The sequence below is a fragment of the Zosterops lateralis genome (assembly GCF_965231275.1).
Source record: "Zosterops lateralis genome assembly, chromosome: 10".
In the NCBI taxonomy this organism is placed as follows: Eukaryota; Metazoa; Chordata; class Aves; order Passeriformes; family Zosteropidae; genus Zosterops; species Zosterops lateralis.
Window position 1 is genome coordinate 4,885,219 of NC_139770.1, and position 19,924 is coordinate 4,905,142.

Here is a 19,924-nt window from a genome sequence, read left to right on the forward strand (position 1 = left end):
TCTGTAAGCTGTGTGAACCTGCCTCTCCAGAAGGATACAGTGGCACTGGTGGGGTGATAAAATTGGTTTCGTGCAGGAATTTGAGGTACTTTTTCCATGTTTTATTAGAAGAGTCCTCACCCCTCTGCCACAGAGTTCTTGCGCTCAGTGGTGACTGCAGATCACACACAGTCCTTCTATCAAGGCAGAAAGTAATTGATTTGCAGTGTAGTTTTTAATTGACAAGTTGGACTTCCATTATGATTTTCCCTTGTGCTTTTGAGCCAGCATAACTTTTCAGGTTGAATTGGGTTTTTCTACCTATTTGCTGTTGAGTAATTGTGGTTTCAAGTGGCAAGAAAGAACAGGATGGCTGAAAAAGCCATCAGAGTTTCATTGAAAAGGCTCCCCAGCAAAAGCTTTAGGATAATAATGGTGTATAAAACAAACTATAGGTTAAAGTCTTTGTTCCACTTAGTTCCAGCTCCCTTCTGGGAATGGCTACCAGGTACCTCCAGAGGCATCCTTTGCTGGATGCTCAGACAGTGATGAGCCAGTTCACTGGGAACCTCTCTCTATATTCCTCATCTGTTAGAGATCACTTTTTGCCACGAATCTTTGTTTGTGTTGTTGATAATTTCTGACCCTTTACTGTTCAACTCTAGCTCCGAAATTTCCATTTTGCAGGAAACTGATCGCGAAGGTGCAAGCAAGAAAAGCAAATGCTTACAGAATAGTGGTTTTTCCTTGGATTTCAGATTAACTGATGTTTCTTTTACAGGTTACAAATATTCAAGCAAGAACGGTTTTGCTTTCTTGGTCACCTCCCACTGGCCTTCTCAATGCAGATAGACACAACAATGGTTTGCCTTACACCTGTACCTACGAGGTTGCCTTATCAGATAAAGGGAGGGATGGAAAATACAAGATCATTTACAGGTAAAAACCATCAGTTTTAGACTTTTTTGTTTCATTAGGAGTAAATTCTCTGAGCTGTTCAGGGTGTATCCTGGCTTGGCCATCAGTCACAGAGGTAAGGCACATTGGAGCATCCTGTTTTTTCTGGTTTTATTAGGAGTAAATTCTCTGAGCTTTTCAGGGTGTATGCTGGCATGGCCATCAGTCACAGACTAAAGGGCCATTTGACCATCCTGTTTCCTCACCAGAGGAGCTTGCAGGGAGCTGGTGGAGTGCATGCCACAAGGTCCCTAATTGTCACCCTGTCCCACCCCCCTGGCACGTGGCAGATCCTGCCTGCAATGCCGTCACTCCCATTGCCAGTGAAAAGGTTACTTTTTCTTTTATGCTAAATGTCAAAACCTTTCGTGTACACCATTGCAGGCAGGAGAGCTGCCTTCCTAATGGGCTAGCTTTGTGTGGACTTGCAGAATTTAGAACAGTAAAATCTTGTTATTTTCAGCTAACAAGAAAAATGCGAGGGCTCTGCTGCTTTGTAGTGTCTTAGATGAGCAGAGGAGGGAGTACAGCAGTCAGTAGGTTACAGAGGCTCCCCAGAAAAACCCAAATACTTGGCTCTCAGAGGCTTCAGTAAAAGTTCTGAGGGATTTCTCTGTGTCTCCTTGCAGTGATCCTCTGAGCTCACTCTGTGATCAAGTACATATGGTGTTATGCCTTTCTCTTTCCCCCGCTAATGACGTCTAGGAAAGAGAATTTGGAGATGTGACCTTGGCTATTGTGAAATAGCTAATCCTTCCCAAATCTCATTAAATAAAGTCCAGGTGATAGAGCATTTAAGGAATTACCTCTTGACACCCAGTCATCTCCTTTCTTAAGATGTTCTGTGAATTAGGGTATTCCTCTTGGTATGCTGGAGGCAGGTCTTGGATAACACAAAAAGGGTGAATTAACCAGGGAAAGGCTGCCTGATTTTACTCTTTTTTTTCTGGCATTTGCAGCAGCTGTTTGTGAGCCAGTGTGAGCATCTCCCTAGTCAAGTGTGTGCTGCTGAGCTTTTAAAGTGGGGAGGACACTTTCTAGTACTTCTTGTGCTTGATGGCTGCACATTTTCCCCTGGTTATGAAATGTTGTGCATCTGTTTTAAAGCTGCTGATGGTGATGTGTCTCCTGCTGCTGGCCAGAGTGCAGCCTTTAGCTTGATGTGGTATGTTCCATCAGGAGCAGCAGTAATTGTTATTACTACAGGCAAAAGAGACTCTGCAATATGTTGAATGCATTGTCTTTGGGAGGAGGTGCACTCATTTCAGAGGTGGAAAACTGAATTTGCAGAGCATTGTATTGTATGAAATAAAAAATAGAAGCCTTTCTGGTGGATTTCTGGCAACTCAGCAGGCATGTGCTTTCTGGTGGATTTTGTTCTATTGATTTTGAGCCATCTCCCTGTATTTGTCCAGCTAGCTATGAAATATTTCTTTATGCTAAATTGTGAGCTTTCTTGTTTCCCATATTTTATTAAAATCATGAATAAGCCAAGCTCTTACATGAGATGGCTATTACTTATTAAGCACTGACCCGTACCTTAATCTTCACAGATTTGGCAACACATGACTGAGCCCAGTGTTCATTTACCAGCAAACAAGCCAGAAGGAAAAAGAATAGCCCTAACTATGTTGGCTGCTTTTGAAATTAATAGATTGTGTGCTGGTTTTTTTTCTTAAAATGTCTAAAACACTTTGCGTTAAGTTGTCTTGGTATTGAAAGAGAGCTGAGTCCAGCTGTTTGGGTGTTAATTAAATGTCTCCTTGCTGTGGTCCTCACAGGGAGCATGGTGCTGGAGGAGAAAGCAATAAGTGAAACAGTTGTATAAGAAACTCTGCTTCTTCCTCTGAAGTTCAATGGGTCACTTTATACAAAGTATTTTGAATAGGGAATATGCAGAAACTGCAACAATAATGTTTGGGTTTCGCTCTTTTCAGCTCTGGGAGAGTTGAAAACCACAATGAGCTTTATACAAATATCAGCAGAATGTAAGACACAATAAACCCATATATTTAGTTTACTGAATAAATTGGTGTGATAAATTCTGTACATATGGAGCTTTATGAAGTTTTCCAGAAAAGTGAAGTGTGTTGACAAATTGTTGGTGCGTGGTTTGCTACTGTCTCTCTTCGGAGGGATTATTTTTCTTCTTTCAAGTTGTATCACTAGAAAATCATTAGCTGTGCTAAGTGTGACGCTGCTTTTCGTAATTTATTGATTGGTTGGGTTTGAATTTCTTTCCTACAGTGGAGAAGAATTAGAATATCACCTGAAGGACCTTAGGCCAGCAACAGATTATCACGTCAGGTGAGTTACCATGATTTGAATGCCACTTAAATATAAATTCTTCAATTCTGTGAGAATACATGGGAAAGATTTTAAAGTAAATATACAGTGTAGTTCAAGAATTTCATGGTAACCTCTGTAGGTGTATTTTCCAGTGGTTTCTAAATATTTTATCATAGATTTTATCTTGGACTATGAGAGTGCTTTTTGAACGATATCATGTTGTTGTCATTGCTGTAGTAAGAGACAAAAAGAATTTTGGTATTTCTGTATGGAAAACAGGCCTGGAAGTGCTTGTGTATGAAAGGAGGATATCTGAGTCATTTAAAAATTTGATTCAAGCAATGGGTGTTTCTTAGTTCCTGTAACATGAACACTGAAAGTGCTCCACGCTTTTTTTTCTTAAGTAGGCCATGCTTTGGGAAGTAAATCTGCTGAATACGGATCCATCTGACCATAGTCAGATGGATTTATTCCAATTATTTATTTATTCAGCATTTATTCCAAGAAAAAATGGACTTACACTGAACTGTGTTGGTGTTTTCATAACATATTTCTCTTTGATTCTGAAAGTGTGTTTTGCACGTTTATTAACACATTCTAGTTTTGCTCTCTGATGATTTTAACACTGTGTTACCTGCTCATGTTGTTTTTTTTTAAGACTTTATTTATGAACAAAGGCTTTGAGTTTACATCCTGTTCACTTATACTCTATGTCCTTTAAAAAAAAACATCCTTTCACTCCTGTCAATTGTTCCCTTCTGTTTTTCCAGACAAGGGCTAGGTTTGGCACACTGTTTCACATCAAGGTTGCTCCTGTTTGTAAAACTTTGAAGAACAAACACCTTGCTGCTGACCTCTAAAAAAAGAAAAAAAAAAATCCAGCACCAAAATGTGTCCATCTAGTTCTGATACTATAGATTCTTTATTTTTAAGGATTGTTTCTAGTGGAGTCCTAAAGTGAACTTTTCAAGTAGGAGTCCAAGACTAGAAGGAACTTTTCACAAATGAGGAAAAGATGCAGCTCCTGAGTGGGGCAAGAGTCTTGGCCTTAGCAGCAAAGGGATGGTAACAAGGAGAAGGTTGTAAAGCACTGTTGAGCTTCCTTCTGGGCATTGAACATCTCTTTTGAAGCCAACTTCAAACATCAGAGAGGTCACCATGCACAGCTGGGCTGAGGTCTCGGTCAGTTTTAGGGATGTTGTGGGTATTTGCCCCAGGTCCTGGCTTATTTCTTCCTCCCTGCCTACAGTTCCCTCCACCTCCTTGCAGGTTTGCCAAAATACAGGTCATTTGTGAAAAGTTAACAATAGCTTCTGTTTAAAAAGGAGTGACTAAATACCAAAGTCAGACTTTAAAAGCAGCAGCACCGTTTGTAGTGGAGCGAGCTGACACTGAAACAGCACCTGTTTGCTTTCCACTATCGTTTTTTGGTTGGTTTTGTTTTTTTTTTTCCTTCACTGAAACTGCATTATGTATTAATGACTGTGAAGAAATAAATCTGCTGAGTAAAGAAATTTATGGGGCCAGCAGTTACTGGGCAGATCGCCTTGGGTCTCCTTGACCTTGGCAGCATCTCTCAGGGCTTTGTCTCTACTGGAAAAGGTGCTTGTGCTCATTGCTGCCCTGCTGGGCCCTGGGACAACCTGGAACAACCTGGTTTGCTCTCAACTACCACCTGCTTCCCCTCAGGTGTATTGTTTTGGTGCCCTCAGAGCTGGCTGTGCTCAGTGTTTCAGTGGCTTGCAGAAGATGCCCCTTGAGCTCGTTTTCACAAGGTTTTATTTCCCTTGTGGTGTGTGTTGGATGCCAGGGCCAAGCTCATTTCCAGCACACACATGTGCCACTTGCCAGATGCAGACTCCATTAATTAATTGCATTTCTTGTTGTTCCTGCCTGCTTAACAGGTGATGTGTAAAGCACCATCAGAGCAGTTCTTGTCTGCCTCCCCGAGAAGGTTTGATTCTACGTAGGTGGCCATTGTACATAAATTACTCTTATCTACTGAAAACAAATTTAGAAATTGCCCTTTCTTTAGCTCTGCATTCAAGCACACAATAGCTGCAGCCAGCTCAGAGGTCATTGTCTGGTCATGGCCTGAACTTTTTTTTTGAGTAGAAGACTTCCAATTTGCACTTTTCTTTTGCTGCATGGAAAATGTGAAGGGAAAAAAATAACATCATTACTTTTTCAGAGAAAAGCACCTCATGAGGAAGTGCTCAACTGTATCTTATTTGCTTTTCAATATTATTTGGTATTGCATGTTCTATGCTGACATGTAGAGGATTTGCCTGAGATCAAATTTGCTTTGAAGATTTTCTGTTTATCACAGCAATGTTGCTGACCTGTGTTAGTTCTAGTCCATGGAGGTCCACTAAATGTGGATGCCTGAGTTATGTAGGAGAAAATTGTACCCATGGAAGGAGATACCCAGCAGATACCTGCACTCAACATGGTACATGGGGATCAAGTGTAAACCAGGCATTAAAGTTGATACCTTTTTTCCTGTTGTATTTCAAGGAGGATTTTACTACAGTGTGTGGAAGCCTGGCAGTAGGCAAGGAAATACTGGTGGAAAGGAAGGATAATGAAGATAACTCAATAGTCTGTGGGAATATTTGCACAAAACACTGTTCCTCTTCTGCTGTAATTTTTTTTTTTTTTGCATTCTTGTGTAAGTGAAGTAAAGTAAGGATGGGCACTGGTCTGTGACAAGCCTGTCATTAGAGGATGGTATCGTGGGTGCTTTGGTAGTCAAATACTGTGGCCAAGGCAGTGCCACTGGGACTGTCAGCACATTTATAACCCATTTGAATACTGTTTCCAGGGTATATGCAATGTACAACTCAGTAAAGGGATCCTGCTCAGAGCCAGTAAGCTTCACCACTCACAGCTCAGCACCAGAGTGTCCCTTCCCACCCAAACCCTCGCACAGGACCAAAAGCTCCTTAACCTTACAGTGGAAGGTAGGTAACACTTGGGTCGGGCAAAAGCAGGGAAAAAGTACTGACCGTGAGCATAAATGTTGGAAATAATGCAAAGCTGAGACAGTCATTTTTCAGTAAGGGACTTGAACTTGCTGTACTCTGACAAATCCCTTCCTGTGCACCAACCTGACTTTTAAAATGTATGTGTTTCATTATGTCCAGCTTCTTTCCGGCATCGTTAAGAGGTTGCCAAGCCATGTGCAAAGCTTTGGTTTCACTTGAAACTCTAGTCATTTGCCTGGGGGAGGTGAAGCTGTTTTCTCTTATTTCCCAAATCACCTTTTGTTTATTTTTGTTCGTAGGCACCCATTGATAATGGTTCAAAAATCACCAGCTACCTTCTGGAGTGGGATGAGGTAAGTAGTAACTAGTTGAAATAAATACACAAATAAATGGCACTCAGATTTTACAAGGATTTGCTGAGTAAAGAAAAGTAATTAAATACAGGAGAAAGTAGAAATGGGAAAATGAAATCCTGATGGCATTAGGTAAAGAGTTGGAAAGGTGAAAGAGGCAGCGAGGGAAAAACTTTCCATTCAGTGTATTTTATATGGAGACAGTGTTCTGTTTTTGTACCCCTGAAATCTTTTCTCACTCATTTGGTGTACTTTATTTGCTAATTCACGTCACTTACTATTTAATTACTTGTGATGTATCTTAGAGTTCTGTTCGTGATCTCTTTCTTCCGCTGCTGAGTGCAGAATAAACACTTGTTCCTGCCTTAGAGGAGAAGAGCCATGATCTTGCAGATCTGTCTGCAGAGAATGTACTCAGGGTCAAAATACGTGTCCTTTGTATAGTGGCAATTAGCCCCCTTCCAGACACAAAAGGAAAGACGTTTTCTCCTAAATATCTTCCATGGTTAGTGAGCTCTGGGCTGTTGGGAGAGTGCCCTGACAGATGATGGGGCAGGATTTGTTGGAGGTGTGTTGTTGTGAGTCCTCCCTCTGTCCCCTAATTTCTGTCCCCTTTCCTTTGTGCAAGCCATATTACTGCAGAAAGCATGAGTCAGGGAGTGTTATCTCTGAAGGAAAAGAATAAATATTGGGTGACAGAAAGGGCTTGGACAACATGTAAATAAAAGTCATGAGTCGGGAAATGAAGAGTGTGAAAGGGTGTTTGGTTGTAAAGTCTGAGAAACATCTTTTGAGGTCTTTTGTAGCCTAAAAATACTTTAAAGAGAGTATTCTGTTATGAATAGTTTTCCACCATGGCATTAGTAACACATTCCCTGCTTTTTCTGCTACATGTTGGGTGTTTGGAACTGCTCAAACTGTGCAAACATTTATTCTATGCAGTGTCACAGCCGGAGGGGTCTGCATGATGGGAAACCCTCAGAACCTGAACTAAAGTTGAACAATAACTTCAGAATGACTTGCTGTCCCTCTGCACATAATGGAAAGCCAAAGGTCACTGAAGAAGGAAAAAAGGGGAGTTTGAAGTCTGGGAAAGGAGATAAAGATGAGATTTCTCCAAAAGGATGGGCCAGGATGATCCTGTTAGACCCATGACACCTTGATTGTGCACTTATGATTTCTTCCAAAGCTTTCAGTAACCTGGAGCTGAAGGAACAGAGCAGCCCAGAGCAGTGGAAACATGGATGATTCCAGCCTGCAAGGGAAAGGGAAGCTACAGAAGGTCTTGTCAGAACAAGGACCATCAGCAGATAATTATTACAGTGCAAATACTGTAATATTAATTTTGACTACATGGAGCATAGGTGTAATTTTAGAGATATACAGGGCAATTCTAAAATCCTTCTGTCCTTCAAACTCTTTAATAAGTGTTTTGTCTTCAGAAAGAATGGTTATGACAGCCATTTTTCACAGAACAAAAGCAGTTTGGTTTAGGGTAGTTCACCTACCAATGGGAAAAAATTAAGGTATCCAGATTCCCTTATTCTACCTGTTTTAATTACCTTGTTTTCTCAGTAACAGCCCTGAAATCTGAGATTATAATGGATAGCTGGCCAGCACAGATGAAAGAATAATGGCCCTGCACAAATTAATTTGGTACATCTCCAATGGTTTGACAGGACTCTTGGCTGAAATGTAGCTGTCAGGTTCTGAGACAGTTAATACCACAGGTGTAGCTTCTCTAAGATTTTTTTTCCTCTGATAAGAGACAGAAATGCAACTTTAAGCCACTGAAATTAAAGCCTGCTATTAAAGCTTGTGAAGGGGACAGTCTGAAGATACAGGCTGGCTGTGCCTGGGTTTGCAGGAGCCTCATCCCATGCAGTGTTGGGCTGGCAGGCTGCTGCACTCACTTTTCCCTGTCCCATGGCAGGTTATGCCTCTGACGTGAAGTGCATTTAGCTCCTGGAATTATGGCACCCAGGTACAAAAGAGAATTCACTGGCAGTGCCCCGTAGCCTCGCTCTTGGTTGTGTAAACTCCACGTAAGCAAAAGCACTGCCTTCCCCACAAGGCCACACTGTGTCCTGGTGAAATCAAGGAATACATACATCAAGGCACAGGAGAAGGCTTGCCAGACAGCACTGAACATGCTGCCAGATCTCAGCTAGAGCAGCATTCATTAGCTGTGAGGCACAGGATAAAATACAAACACGGGAAAATTAGCGATCAGAAGGAAATTAAATCGTGGCTACAAAGCAGAGAGGGCTTTGCAAGAGCAGAGAGCAAGAAATCTGTCAGATGATAAAGGTGGAAAAACACCCTAAAGTGGCAGCCTGCCTAGGAAATTGAGTCCCTTCCTAGGAAAGAATGGTGTGGAAAGCCCTCACCACACTCACAGCAGACAGGTCCTGGAAGGCTCTTGTGCAAAGGCTGCAGATCAGATTCTGGAAACAAAGCTGGCATCAGGCATGGGAGGTGTGGAGAGGGGTGGAGGCATCCAGGCAAACTCTTCCAGTTGTGTCCCAGTCACACCAGTGTGTTCTCCCAGCCCAAGCAGAGTTACCTTTCCAAGGGAGGGGCTCCTGCAGCCCCTTTGTGCTCCCAGCTGGGGGGTCATGGGTGTCTGTCTGTCTCTGGGACAGCTCAGATCTCAGAGTGAGCCAGATGCTCAGCAGTATCTCAACTGGTTCCTCCTGTTTTTAGGGGGCAGAGGCACAATTTGTAGCATCCAAAGTGCCCCCAGGAGTGTAGGTGGCATCACTTGCACGTGCAGAAAGCGAATTGTGGCTGGAAAGTGGCAGCAGAAGTGCCCAGGATTAGGTGAGGTGGGAAATTCTAGAAGGTTATACTGCTTAATATGTTGCTGTGGCAGCCCTACCCAGCTGCTGCCTCAGTTTAGTTCTGAGCTTTGGGGCTTTTCCTGACCTGCAGACTAAAAGATTGTCAGTACATTTTCAGTATCTATTTCCATTACTATTTCAGTACTGAAAGATTGTCAGTACTGTTCCAGTTATCCTACGTTTTTCTATCTTAGTTTGGATTAAATGGTTCGTAATGTAACTGGTGCTACATGTTTAGTTAGAAAACACAAATGCTTTCCCTTTACTGACCCAAGTCTTTGAATTAGAATTGTAATACCTTGCTAGCAAACTGTTATCTCTTAAAATGCCCGAAGAGCTATGAAAGATACTTAATTCTTTAATAGGAGAGTAAAAGATCAGTTCACCAAATTGTCACTCAGCTCTGCTGGATGCACCTTAGGAAAATTTCAAGTTACTGTAAAGAAGAAAGGATCAGGCCCTGTCTCAAGTATTCTGGATTTCACTGGGATTGGAACATGCTTGCACCACAGATGCATTAGTTGTCTGGCAATAAAATCAGTTAAAATTAGTAATTAATGAAAACTTCATCCTCTGGCTCTTTTGCTCTGAACTTTGAACTTACAAACCTGAACTAATCAATTGATGACTTGGTGCCAGGATTGATTGTTCAGGGTAAGCAAAAAGCTAATAGGGGAAAAAATAGCATTAAAAATATACCAAACAGAAAACATTACTGTAAAGGAGGTGATGCTTTCCCTGATGCCAGCACTCATCAAAATCAGTAAACTGTAACTGCACTGAAAAATGCTGCTGGCACTGCTGTAAGAACCAGCCCTTTGTTATTAATTAGATGTGAAATGCTTGTTGTGTGATTAAGTGGTAGTAAATAAATGTTTCTCTTGTGTATATGGATAGCAAGAGTATCCTATTCATTCTGGATGGGAAAGGGCAGGAATGTTCCTGAGCCAGAGACAAGGACATCCCTCTCATGCAGTGTGTGTCCCTGTTCTGTGTAGAACTCAAAGCAGCTTTAATTTTTACCCAGTAAACAGCTCATTTTCATTTACTCAAGAGAGAGACTGATACAATACCACACTATTTAATGATTTGATGATGGATAGTTAATGATGAAGTTTACATAGAGATAAATGGGAATAATTTTGTTCTACCACAAAGTTTCAAACTCCTCGAGGTAGCAGAGATGTGCTTGTTTATTCCAGCTGATAATCTGAGCCAGGCATCATCTCAGTGTTGATCCAGCAGAGTTGGATACAGAGAGCTCCATGTTTGTGTTTGTTCACTTACCTGGGCTCTGAGTTTGTTCTCTGGCTGTGCCACTCCTTTGAGACATGCAACAGGAGAGCCTTGGCTAAAATTGGGGTTTGTGTGTAATTTAGGGATGTTTTGTAGGTCCTTTGCTGCCTTCTAAGTGTTTGTGTATAGAGGAGATTCAGTTACTTGCATAACTGGCACAGTGAATGCTTTGCAGAGATCTGAGGGTGTGTTACACTAATTGTTGACAGTTTGCTCCACAGCTCTGTGTCAGATTGAATTTCAGTCTGTTCCTTTTTATTGCCAACATGGCCCAAACACAGAAGCCAATGCTGGTGTGGCCACAGCAGATGTCAGTCCTGCATCCTGGTCACAGATGTGGAGCTGAGCTTTGCTTCATTCCTTGTGCAGGACTGTGCTCCATTCCTGTATCGCCGTACCCTTCCTCCTTTTGTGTTTATTTACTGGGTCTGCTGCAAGGAAACCCAGTCTACAAAACCCATTTCAAACCTCAGATCCTTTCTTCAATAAATACAGTCTCCAAAGACAATCAAGCACCCTGTGTTAAGTGAGTGTGCAGCTTGAAATATTGCTGAAATAGCAGGCAGAGCTCTTAATTGTGTTTAAACAGTGTGTTGGAGCATTGTGCAATTCAGAATGGCTTTGTGGAGCTGAATTGTCTTGTTTCCTCAGATAGGCACTGATGGTCCATCACAGGGTGGGCTGTCCTGGAGAAGAAAAGGGAACCCAGGCCTGGAGAAGACAGAAGACTTCTCCAGGCTGGGGGGAAGTCCCACAGCGCTGTCCCTCTGAAATCTGGGGATTACAAATCCTTGCAGAAATGATACAGTGTATTTTAAGCAACTTACGAAACATTATTTGAAGGATTAAAAACTTGGATGCCGAGTGTACAAAGAATGGGAGAAGGATTCTGGGAAAGCTGTAAGACTCTTGGGTGGCAGCCAGTACCAGCCTGCCAGTTGTTCCTGTCTATAATTATGCCAGCATTAGTGCTTTCATAAATCTTGGGAGAGAAGGAGCGGAGAGGCTATTTCCAGGCTATTAATGCCAGGATAATTAGAAATATCGGCCAGCCTCTCCAATTAGTGCCAATAGAATCCAAAATACCAGCCAGTCTGAGTAATCTGAATACCAGTTGGTCTCTGAGTGAGTCTGGGGAATGTACAATACCAGTTCTAGAAGAGAAATATATACAATATCAGGGTTTGTACTATTATAAAGTTAAGGATACCTTAAATGTTTGGCAATCTTGGCAAAGTTTTGACCAACCAGGCTGACAAAAGAGAGTTTGCTTGGCCTATTGCTCTCAGCTCAGGCATTGTGCTATAGGTGAGATTTTCCATGATTTCCCTTTTTAGCCAGCATCATTTTATTGGCCACATGCTTAGCAATTGGTCACTTTGTTCTCTTGGAAAAAAAAGCATAGGAAAATGATTTTTTTAAGGCATTTTTAAACAGAAATCCAAAATAAATTCAATGTTTTCAATTATTTATAAGCAGTGAAGTCATTAAAGAGTGGAGGAAAAATTAATTTAAGGCAACTCAACCTGTAAAAGAGAGTTTGCGTAGGGGAAAAAATCTATTTTTAGTAGTGCTGCACTGATGAATGGATATTTTACTGAAACATAAGGTTTCTAATTAGGTTTTGTATAGTCTGCATTTTAAATACATTATTGCTGAGCTGAGAAGTATGCTCACCTGTTAATTTTGTCCTAAAGAAATTCTATTATAGAACTCTCCAACCAGGAATTCTATCATAGCCCTCTATGGCTAGGGTTTTTAGATCTGAAAAGATTTTCCTCATTTACAAATTGTTTTTGCTTTGAGTTTCATGATTCTTTTCCAATTCCACTGATTAATTTTCTTGAGCTGAGCAGTAATGCCACATCTGAAGCAGGTGGGTGAAGTTGGAGGAGATGGTGTGTAAAGGAGTTCTAGAACATGAACAAGTGTAGACTCCCACTGTAAATAAAACTTCTGGCTGTTTGCCTGTGTGCTCAATGTCCCTTCAGTGCCTCCACATTGTTGTGCTGTGCTGGAGGTCTGTGTGGTTGTTTCTGAGTTGATAAACACATTCTTAGAGATTCACTACAAACCTTTCAGGGAGTTTTTCCTTCTGTGTCACAGTCTGAGGGAGAAGCAGCGGAAATTGGCAGGGGCTGGAGAACAGGCCAGTGAAAAATGCATGTCCCACTCAGGCATTTTTGAGATCTTTAGTGGTGAAGTTCTGAGCATGGAGGAGAATGGTGTGTGAGAGGGCAGAGTGAGCCCAAGGAGGCACAGCAGGTGAGGCTGTTGGCCTCGGAGGGGGATGCCCCTGTAGATAGTAAAATAAAAATTAAAAATTGTATAAACACTTGCCAAAACTGGTAAATGGATCAGCAGAGCTTTTCAGTCAGAAGAAGTTGCAGAGATGGGCATAAATAACTCTGTCTTCTGCACATTCTAGAGCCCATGGATGTGCTTTGTCAAGCTTCAATTCTGGTGTGCTTAATGTAACTGTCCAATAACTTTGTAAATGAGTGTTGCAATTAAAACTCCTTTCAACTGCTTCAGTTCTGGTAGTTATTACTTACGAGGAGCTGAGCAGTCCATGCCCTTTCTCCTGAAAGTTTTCCATATGTGGCATAGAATGAGTCCAGATACTCCCTGTTACTTTAAGGTCTCTGCCCTGCAAACAGCTGGGCTTTATTTCTGCCCCAGGATGTACCAAGCTGGGATGGATTGATAAGGGTTTGGTTTTGTTTTAAATGGGGTGGGGGAGAGAACTTGTGAGTGTGCTTGTGCTGAGGTACAGAGCAATACCTGAGGCAGTATTTGGGAGCTGGAGAAGTGTCTCTGCCCCTCTGGGCTGCTGGCTGGTGTTGTCTTTGCCAGGATGGATCATTGCTCCAGGTCACAGTGATGTGAAGCTCCCATAAACCATCCTCCTGGCAAGCAACTCCCTTAACGAAGTTACAAACCCTCTTCACTCATCACATGCCCTGTGCTCCGGGCACTGGGGTGGGTGCAGAACCCGGCACCTGGAATATTCTGCTAGGATGAGGAAATTTTGCCCCGGGGAGCACAGGGAAGGTCACACCCAGCTTGTCCCGCTGGCTCTGGCTGTGCTGGTCCGTGGGGAGCGAGAGCCCTCTTGTGGGATAGGGAATTCCTGAAACAATCTCAGCCAGGGATGCACGGTGCTTGCAGAGAAGTGTTGGCTGCCCGTGCTCCTGTGACCAAGTAGATTCAGAGATTCATTTCACTCGAAATTTTCCCACCTTTTTGTTTGTGATTGGGATAAATTTCCTGGGATAAAGCTCCTTCAAGCTGGAGCTGTAGACACATCTCACAACTACAAGAAGGAAGAGAAGGAGAGGATGTGACAGCAGGCAGACTGTGCTGATCTGTGTGATTTTCAGGGCACAGCAGTGCTGTCAGTGCTCGCCCAGCTTCCTTTATGAAAACACAGAATTCCGATACCATTTAACAGCTCCTTTTAAAATGAGCCTGGCATGGTTTTGTTTCATAGCGATCCGATGACAGATTCCTCCTCTCTTTCTAGGGAAAGAGGAACAGTGGTTTCAGAGAATGTTACTTTGGGAGCCAGAAGCATTGCAAGCTGACCAAGCTGTGCCCGGCTTTGGGTTACACCTTCCGGCTGGCGGCCCAGAACGACATCGGTACTAGGTGAGTTCCTCAGGAAAACACACTTTCTACAGAAAAAGTGGTACTTGAAAAGTTCACCTATCAATGCCAGAATAAAGAGGAATTTCTGGGGGATTTTTGTTTCTTTTCTCTTCATGGTTTTGAGGTAAATATCTGACATTTGCTCTGTTATTAATGCTTCAAGGTAAGTGACGCTTTCCTTGGTGATATCCTTCACCTCCCCAGGGAATTGCTGTGTATCTTCAGCATGATGAGATCAGCCTCAGCAGATAGGCTCCTTTTGAGGTGTTAAATGGTGTCTTGTGGTCTGTTCCTAATACAAAAAGAATACATCTGTTATGTAAAATTCCCACTAGGGACCTCTGTGAACCAAGAAAAACAAGCAAGGGGAAGTTGAGTTACAGATTTTGAAAGGAATCTTGATATATTTATTTTTCTGGTTTAAAGCAAAGCCCTTCTGTCTCTTTTCAGCAGTACAGTCCCTTCCTTCTTCAGCACTGGCAGGGCTGGCTGATGGAGTGGGAAAGAAGGGAGAGACAGGCAGGACTGAGAAAGGACAGGCACTGAAAGATGAAGTTTAACTTCTGCTTTTCCTTGCACATGAACTGATGCACCCACATGAAGATGGGTGAGAAATCAGACTGAGTTCAATGCTCTGGGAGCTGCTGGGGAGCACTGGGATGAAATGTTCTGCAGCTGAGGGGTAGAGTGTGCCCAGAGAGACATTGTGCTGTGTGCTTCTGTGCTCAGGCAAGCAGAGCAGGCCAGGAAAGGTTTAGCTGTGAAGAAGCCAAACATTCAGTGCCCTTGTGTACTCCTTTATTGTCCTGCTTAGCTAAACAGGATCTAATCATTATTACAAGGACACAAAAGAAACACCAGTGGTATATAACAATGTGTTTTCTGGAGGGAGACTCCTGCATTGTTCTCTCTTCTGAAACACAAGACTCTCAGTAATTTATAGCTTTAGAAAACTTCTTTATTCATGTTCCTGTGTTTTCCCTGACATGGAATGAGACCACTCATGTGTGCACAGAGTCCCTTTTCCCAACTTCTCCCAAGATTAATTCCCTTCTCATTGAAATAATACTCAATGTGGAGAGAGAGGGGGGCTGAGCTGGAGCTGCTGAGTGTAACTGGAAGGGAACTGGGTTTGTGCAGAGTTCCCAGTTCTGGCATCTCTTTTCTTTGCCAGATTGCAGATTTTTAAAATACCTTAGTGCATGTTTCAACACTCCTCCCCCTTCCCCCCCACCAACTTTTTTTTTTTTTTGTTCTTTCTCCCTTTTTTCTCTCCCCTCAGGGTATTGAGGAAGGAGTGAGCTAAAAACTATTTATGGTCAGCTGCTCTGTGCTAATCTGTGAGATAAGCACCAGCAACATGTGCTTTACTTTTATAGACAGCACTCAAAATGAAGGCATGATAATGTCATCTAACACTTCATGTCACGAGATGGCTTTGGTTTGTTGTAATGCTTGTGGACTCACCATGTGTGATGATTTTTGTCTTGATAGGGTTTTAGTTATAGGTGGTTTATTTAAATACAAGTGTATTGCAACAAATAGGTTATTTTTGAGAAAGATGATTTGGAATAAGGAGATCTGGCTTTTTCTCTGTGTTAAGTTCATGGTGTGAGTTGAAGGCACAAAGTTGTTTTGTACTTTGGAAACAGATCTGAAAATTGGAAAAATGTCACCTTCCATTGAGAGCTTGATCAGAGTTTATAGAATTTGTAATCTGCACATCTCAGGTTCAACATCCAAAAGTTGAACACTTGAGGCTTTATATCTTATACTTTAGTTCCCCTTTGCTAAATGAGATTTTCCTCCACAGTTAATACCAAGTTAGTATTTTTAGGCATTCAAATATTTTTTCCAGTGCTATTGTGGTGAGATCTGTAAAAATGACTGTGAGGACACGTTATCCTGCATTTTTTTTCTATTCTTAGTTTTGGCATTTCCTAACTCTGTGTTCATCTTTTCCACCTGAGAAATTTGAACTTTGTCCAGATCTTTGGAAAATGTGAAATACTTCTTTAAGTACATTGAGGTTTAGGTTTCCTTTAGCTTTGTGTTTTTGTGGTGCGGTTTTTTGTGTGGTTTTTGTTTGTTTATATTGGGTTTTTTGATTTTGTTTGCTTTGTTTATTTGGGGGGTGTTTGGAGGTTTGCTTATTTGTTTTTAATATTCCTCTCTCTCTGCTCTGTCTCTGAGCAGTGGGTACAGCCAGGAGGTGGTTTGCTACACTGCAGGCAATATTCCTCAGACCCCTTCTGCACCACGGCTCATTCGGGCTGGTGTGACGTGGATCTCATTGCAGTGGAATAAAGTAGAGGGATGCACACCAGAGGAAGTGATTTCCTACACCCTGGAAATTCAGGAAGAAGATAATGTAAGTGCTGTGTGGCTATAAAGTGCAGGGCTTAAACTGAGTTTAGATTTATTAATTGGAGATCACTGGGAAGAAGCATGGAGTGCTGCTTTGGAGGGCCTTCCAGGAGTACTGGGTACTTGGCAGGATGGAGCTGTGTGATTTGCTCTGCTGCACAGCAGAATTAGGAATCCTTAGCTAAAATCTCTGCTGTCATCTATGATTACTAACAAAGGCACACAGGATTCTGAGAGATACAGGGCAGCTTGTCCTCAGCTGGGTCAGTCTGCCATGTCCTCCTGGCTGCTCCTCGGTGGGTTTGTGTTCTGTCATCTGTCACTTCCAGTTCTGTAGCAGGTTCAACTGCCACAATTGGTTTTGTGTTTATTTTGCAGCAAAATTACATTATTTAGGCAGCTGCAACATGTTTCTTCTAAAGAAAAGGTATTATGGCCTTGCAATTTAAAAGTAGTAATAATAATCAATGTTAATATATATATTATATATTTTGGTTTTTTTGTTTTTATTTTTAAAAAGCACTCAGCTATAAAGCCCCTTTGTTATAATGTCTTGTAGGTACAGGCTAACACAAGGAACACTTTCTCAGACTCCTCAGTTATGGGAATTTGTTTGGTTTTGTATTTTTTTAGGATAGCGTGTTTCACCCAAAGTACACTGGAGAGGAGCAAGCCTGTACTGTGAAGAATCTCAGAAGAAGCACACAGTATAAATTCAGGGTAAAGTCTTTTTCCTCTTATTTTGTAGTGTTTTCTGTTTTGGGTTTTTTCCAGGCACTACAAGGGATCCTTTAGTGCTCCCTCCAAAACTGAGTCATCAAATACAATTTTGCTTTATACTGTGACTTAATATATTAAACTGTTAGTTGTATTTCTGCTTTTATCACACAGGAGATACTGTTGCTCAGACTTTGGGGAACAATCACAGTTCTCAGTACCATGTGGGAGGATGTTATAAAAGTGTATCTCAGGGTGTTGTGGTGGCCATATTCAGCTGCACTGCTCCCAAAAACCTGGTCCCTGGTGACAAATCCCATCTCACTTGCAGAGAATGCAGCCAACACTGTCAGGTGCCCAGCCAGCACAGAGGCCTATGTTCCCCTGGCAGCCACAGACTGAAGCTTTTCTCTCTCACATGTCAATGTGGCTGGTTCTGGAGCTGGTTTTTAGCAGGTCTTGATGCTCATAAATGCAGAGCCCCTGAGAGATACTCTGGAGGCTTCCTGCAAACACCAAGTTCAGTCATTTTCCTCTCTGATGACAGCACAGTGCTGGGTGCTGCTGTTGAGGAGAAGGCAGTGGGGTTTAACCAGGATCAACTGTGGTGCCATTGTCCATCCATCTCTGACTGTTCCCTGCAATGTCTCCACAAGATGTGCCACCCCGAGTGTGATGTCCCTCTGGAGATGGCCAGAAGCTGTGTGAGAGGCCAACACCTGGCTTCTCTAGGTCTTGCTGTATTCAGGAGCAACAAAAAGAAAAAATCATAGAGTCATAGAATGGTTTGAGTTGGAAAATCACCTGATTCCAACCCTCCTGCTGCAGACAGGGACACCTTCCACTACCCCAGGGTGCTCCAAGCCCTGTCCAGCCTGGCCTTGAACACTTCTGTCCATGGAGCATTCACACCTTTTCTGAGCAGCCTGTGCCAGGGCCTCACCACCCTCACAGGGAACACTCTTTTCCTGCCCTCTGGGACAGAAAACCTTGTGAAGCTGCCTGAACTACCCAAAGAATTGGGAAGTTTTTGAGTTGTCACTCTGAAATGATGCCTTTTAGCTTAGTGTTGTAAAGGCTGCTGTGGCTGCTCAGAGAAGAGAGCCCTTAGTGCTTCTTTGCAGCCCTGCTTTCAAATTAAACATGGATTTTATAAAACTGCATTGATATCAGAACAAATTTGTAGCCTGTTGTCACTGGCTATAGGCACAACTTTGATCTGACTTGTAATTTTGTGATTACTGATACTCTGAATTACTTTGTTGTAAATAGCAGTTAGAAATACCTCCAAAACAAAAACAGCAAAGTTATTGTTACAGTTCTCTTATTTTTCTTTTATGAGAAAAATACTGCAAATTGGCACAGTTATTTTAAGAACTTTTTCTTCAAATGGGAAACCAGCACTGCTTTTTTCTTAAACATGTCATGATCTATTGCTGATGGAGGGAGGGGAAGAAATCACTGTTATTTGTAAAGAAACATCATGACAATTTAATATCTGTTATTACTACCCCACGCAGGGTAGTATGGGATGTGACATACTTTCTATTTGTTCAATTAATGAAGGAGGGCTGATGCAGAACTGCCAGAAAAGCAGTTGCAGTGAACAAGGGCAAACTTGTCGTGGTTTTGTTTCAGCTGTTTGCTTCCAACGTGGAAGGGAAGAGTTCTCCCAGCGAAGTGTTGGTCTGCACAACCAGCCCAGACAGGCCAGGACCTCCAACCAGACCTGTGATCAAGGGGCCAATAACATCTCATGGCTTCAGTGTGAAGTGGGGTAAGCCAGCTCAGATTGCTGTAGCAGAGCTTTTTAGGGTCGTAAGAAATTTAAATAAAGTGGTGTAAATATGTGCGAGAACTTAGATTTTTCATGTTACTTCTCAGTCCAAAGTTGAATGTGTTTGGGGAACTTGACAGCTTAATTTTTTAATATTCTAAAAGGTGTGTACAGGCTCTTGTGTGTTCAGAAGGAAAAAGTTTTTGGTTTTGATTAACTCGCACTCAAGCTCATCTTCAGGTTTTTCACTCTCCATTTCATGTCCAATTCCAGCTGCTTCCTTTATTAATGGGGCAAACCTCCACACAGCTTCTCTTGCAGTGCTTTTTCCATAGATTTTGTTTGGATCATTATTATCCAGCAGCCTTATTCTGATTCAGGCTGAAAACAAATGTCTGTCACCCACTTTTGCTGCACATTACCTGGTGTAGTTAATGTGGAGAAGTTTCTGGAGAAGGAGCTGGATCAGAAACAGGTTTGGTAATTGTTTTGTTATCTTTCACTCCTATTCTTTCTTATTTTTTTCAGATCCTCCACAGGATAATGGTGGTTCAGAAATCCTAAAGTATCTGCTGGAGATTTCTCAAGGAAGTCCAGAAGGTAAACTTGACACAAGTTATCTCAATTTCAAAGCACTGTGGCTACTAGGTGGAAGTCCTGACTCTTAAGTTTATTATTGTTATTATCATTAATGCCCTAATAATGTGA

The 19,924-nt window shown here is 42.1% G+C and overlaps 1 protein-coding gene across 3 annotated transcripts in view; it reads left to right on the plus strand.

The window, feature by feature from the left end:
• Window positions 1-19,924, plus strand: part of FNDC3B (fibronectin type III domain containing 3B) — a 187,141-nt gene that overhangs the window by 126,033 nt on the left and 41,184 nt on the right. For all 3 annotated transcript variants that reach the window (XM_083868442.1, XM_083868443.1, XM_083868444.1), the window contains exons 8-16: window positions 761-918; window positions 3,184-3,243; window positions 6,050-6,188; window positions 6,512-6,565; window positions 14,231-14,355; window positions 16,552-16,726; window positions 17,356-17,442; window positions 19,078-19,216; window positions 19,745-19,816. In XM_083868442.1, the coding sequence (XP_083724568.1) occupies window positions 761-918; window positions 3,184-3,243; window positions 6,050-6,188; window positions 6,512-6,565; window positions 14,231-14,355; window positions 16,552-16,726; window positions 17,356-17,442; window positions 19,078-19,216; window positions 19,745-19,816 (1,009 nt within the window). The remainder of the gene's footprint in view (window positions 1-760; window positions 919-3,183; window positions 3,244-6,049; window positions 6,189-6,511; window positions 6,566-14,230; window positions 14,356-16,551; window positions 16,727-17,355; window positions 17,443-19,077; window positions 19,217-19,744; window positions 19,817-19,924) is intronic.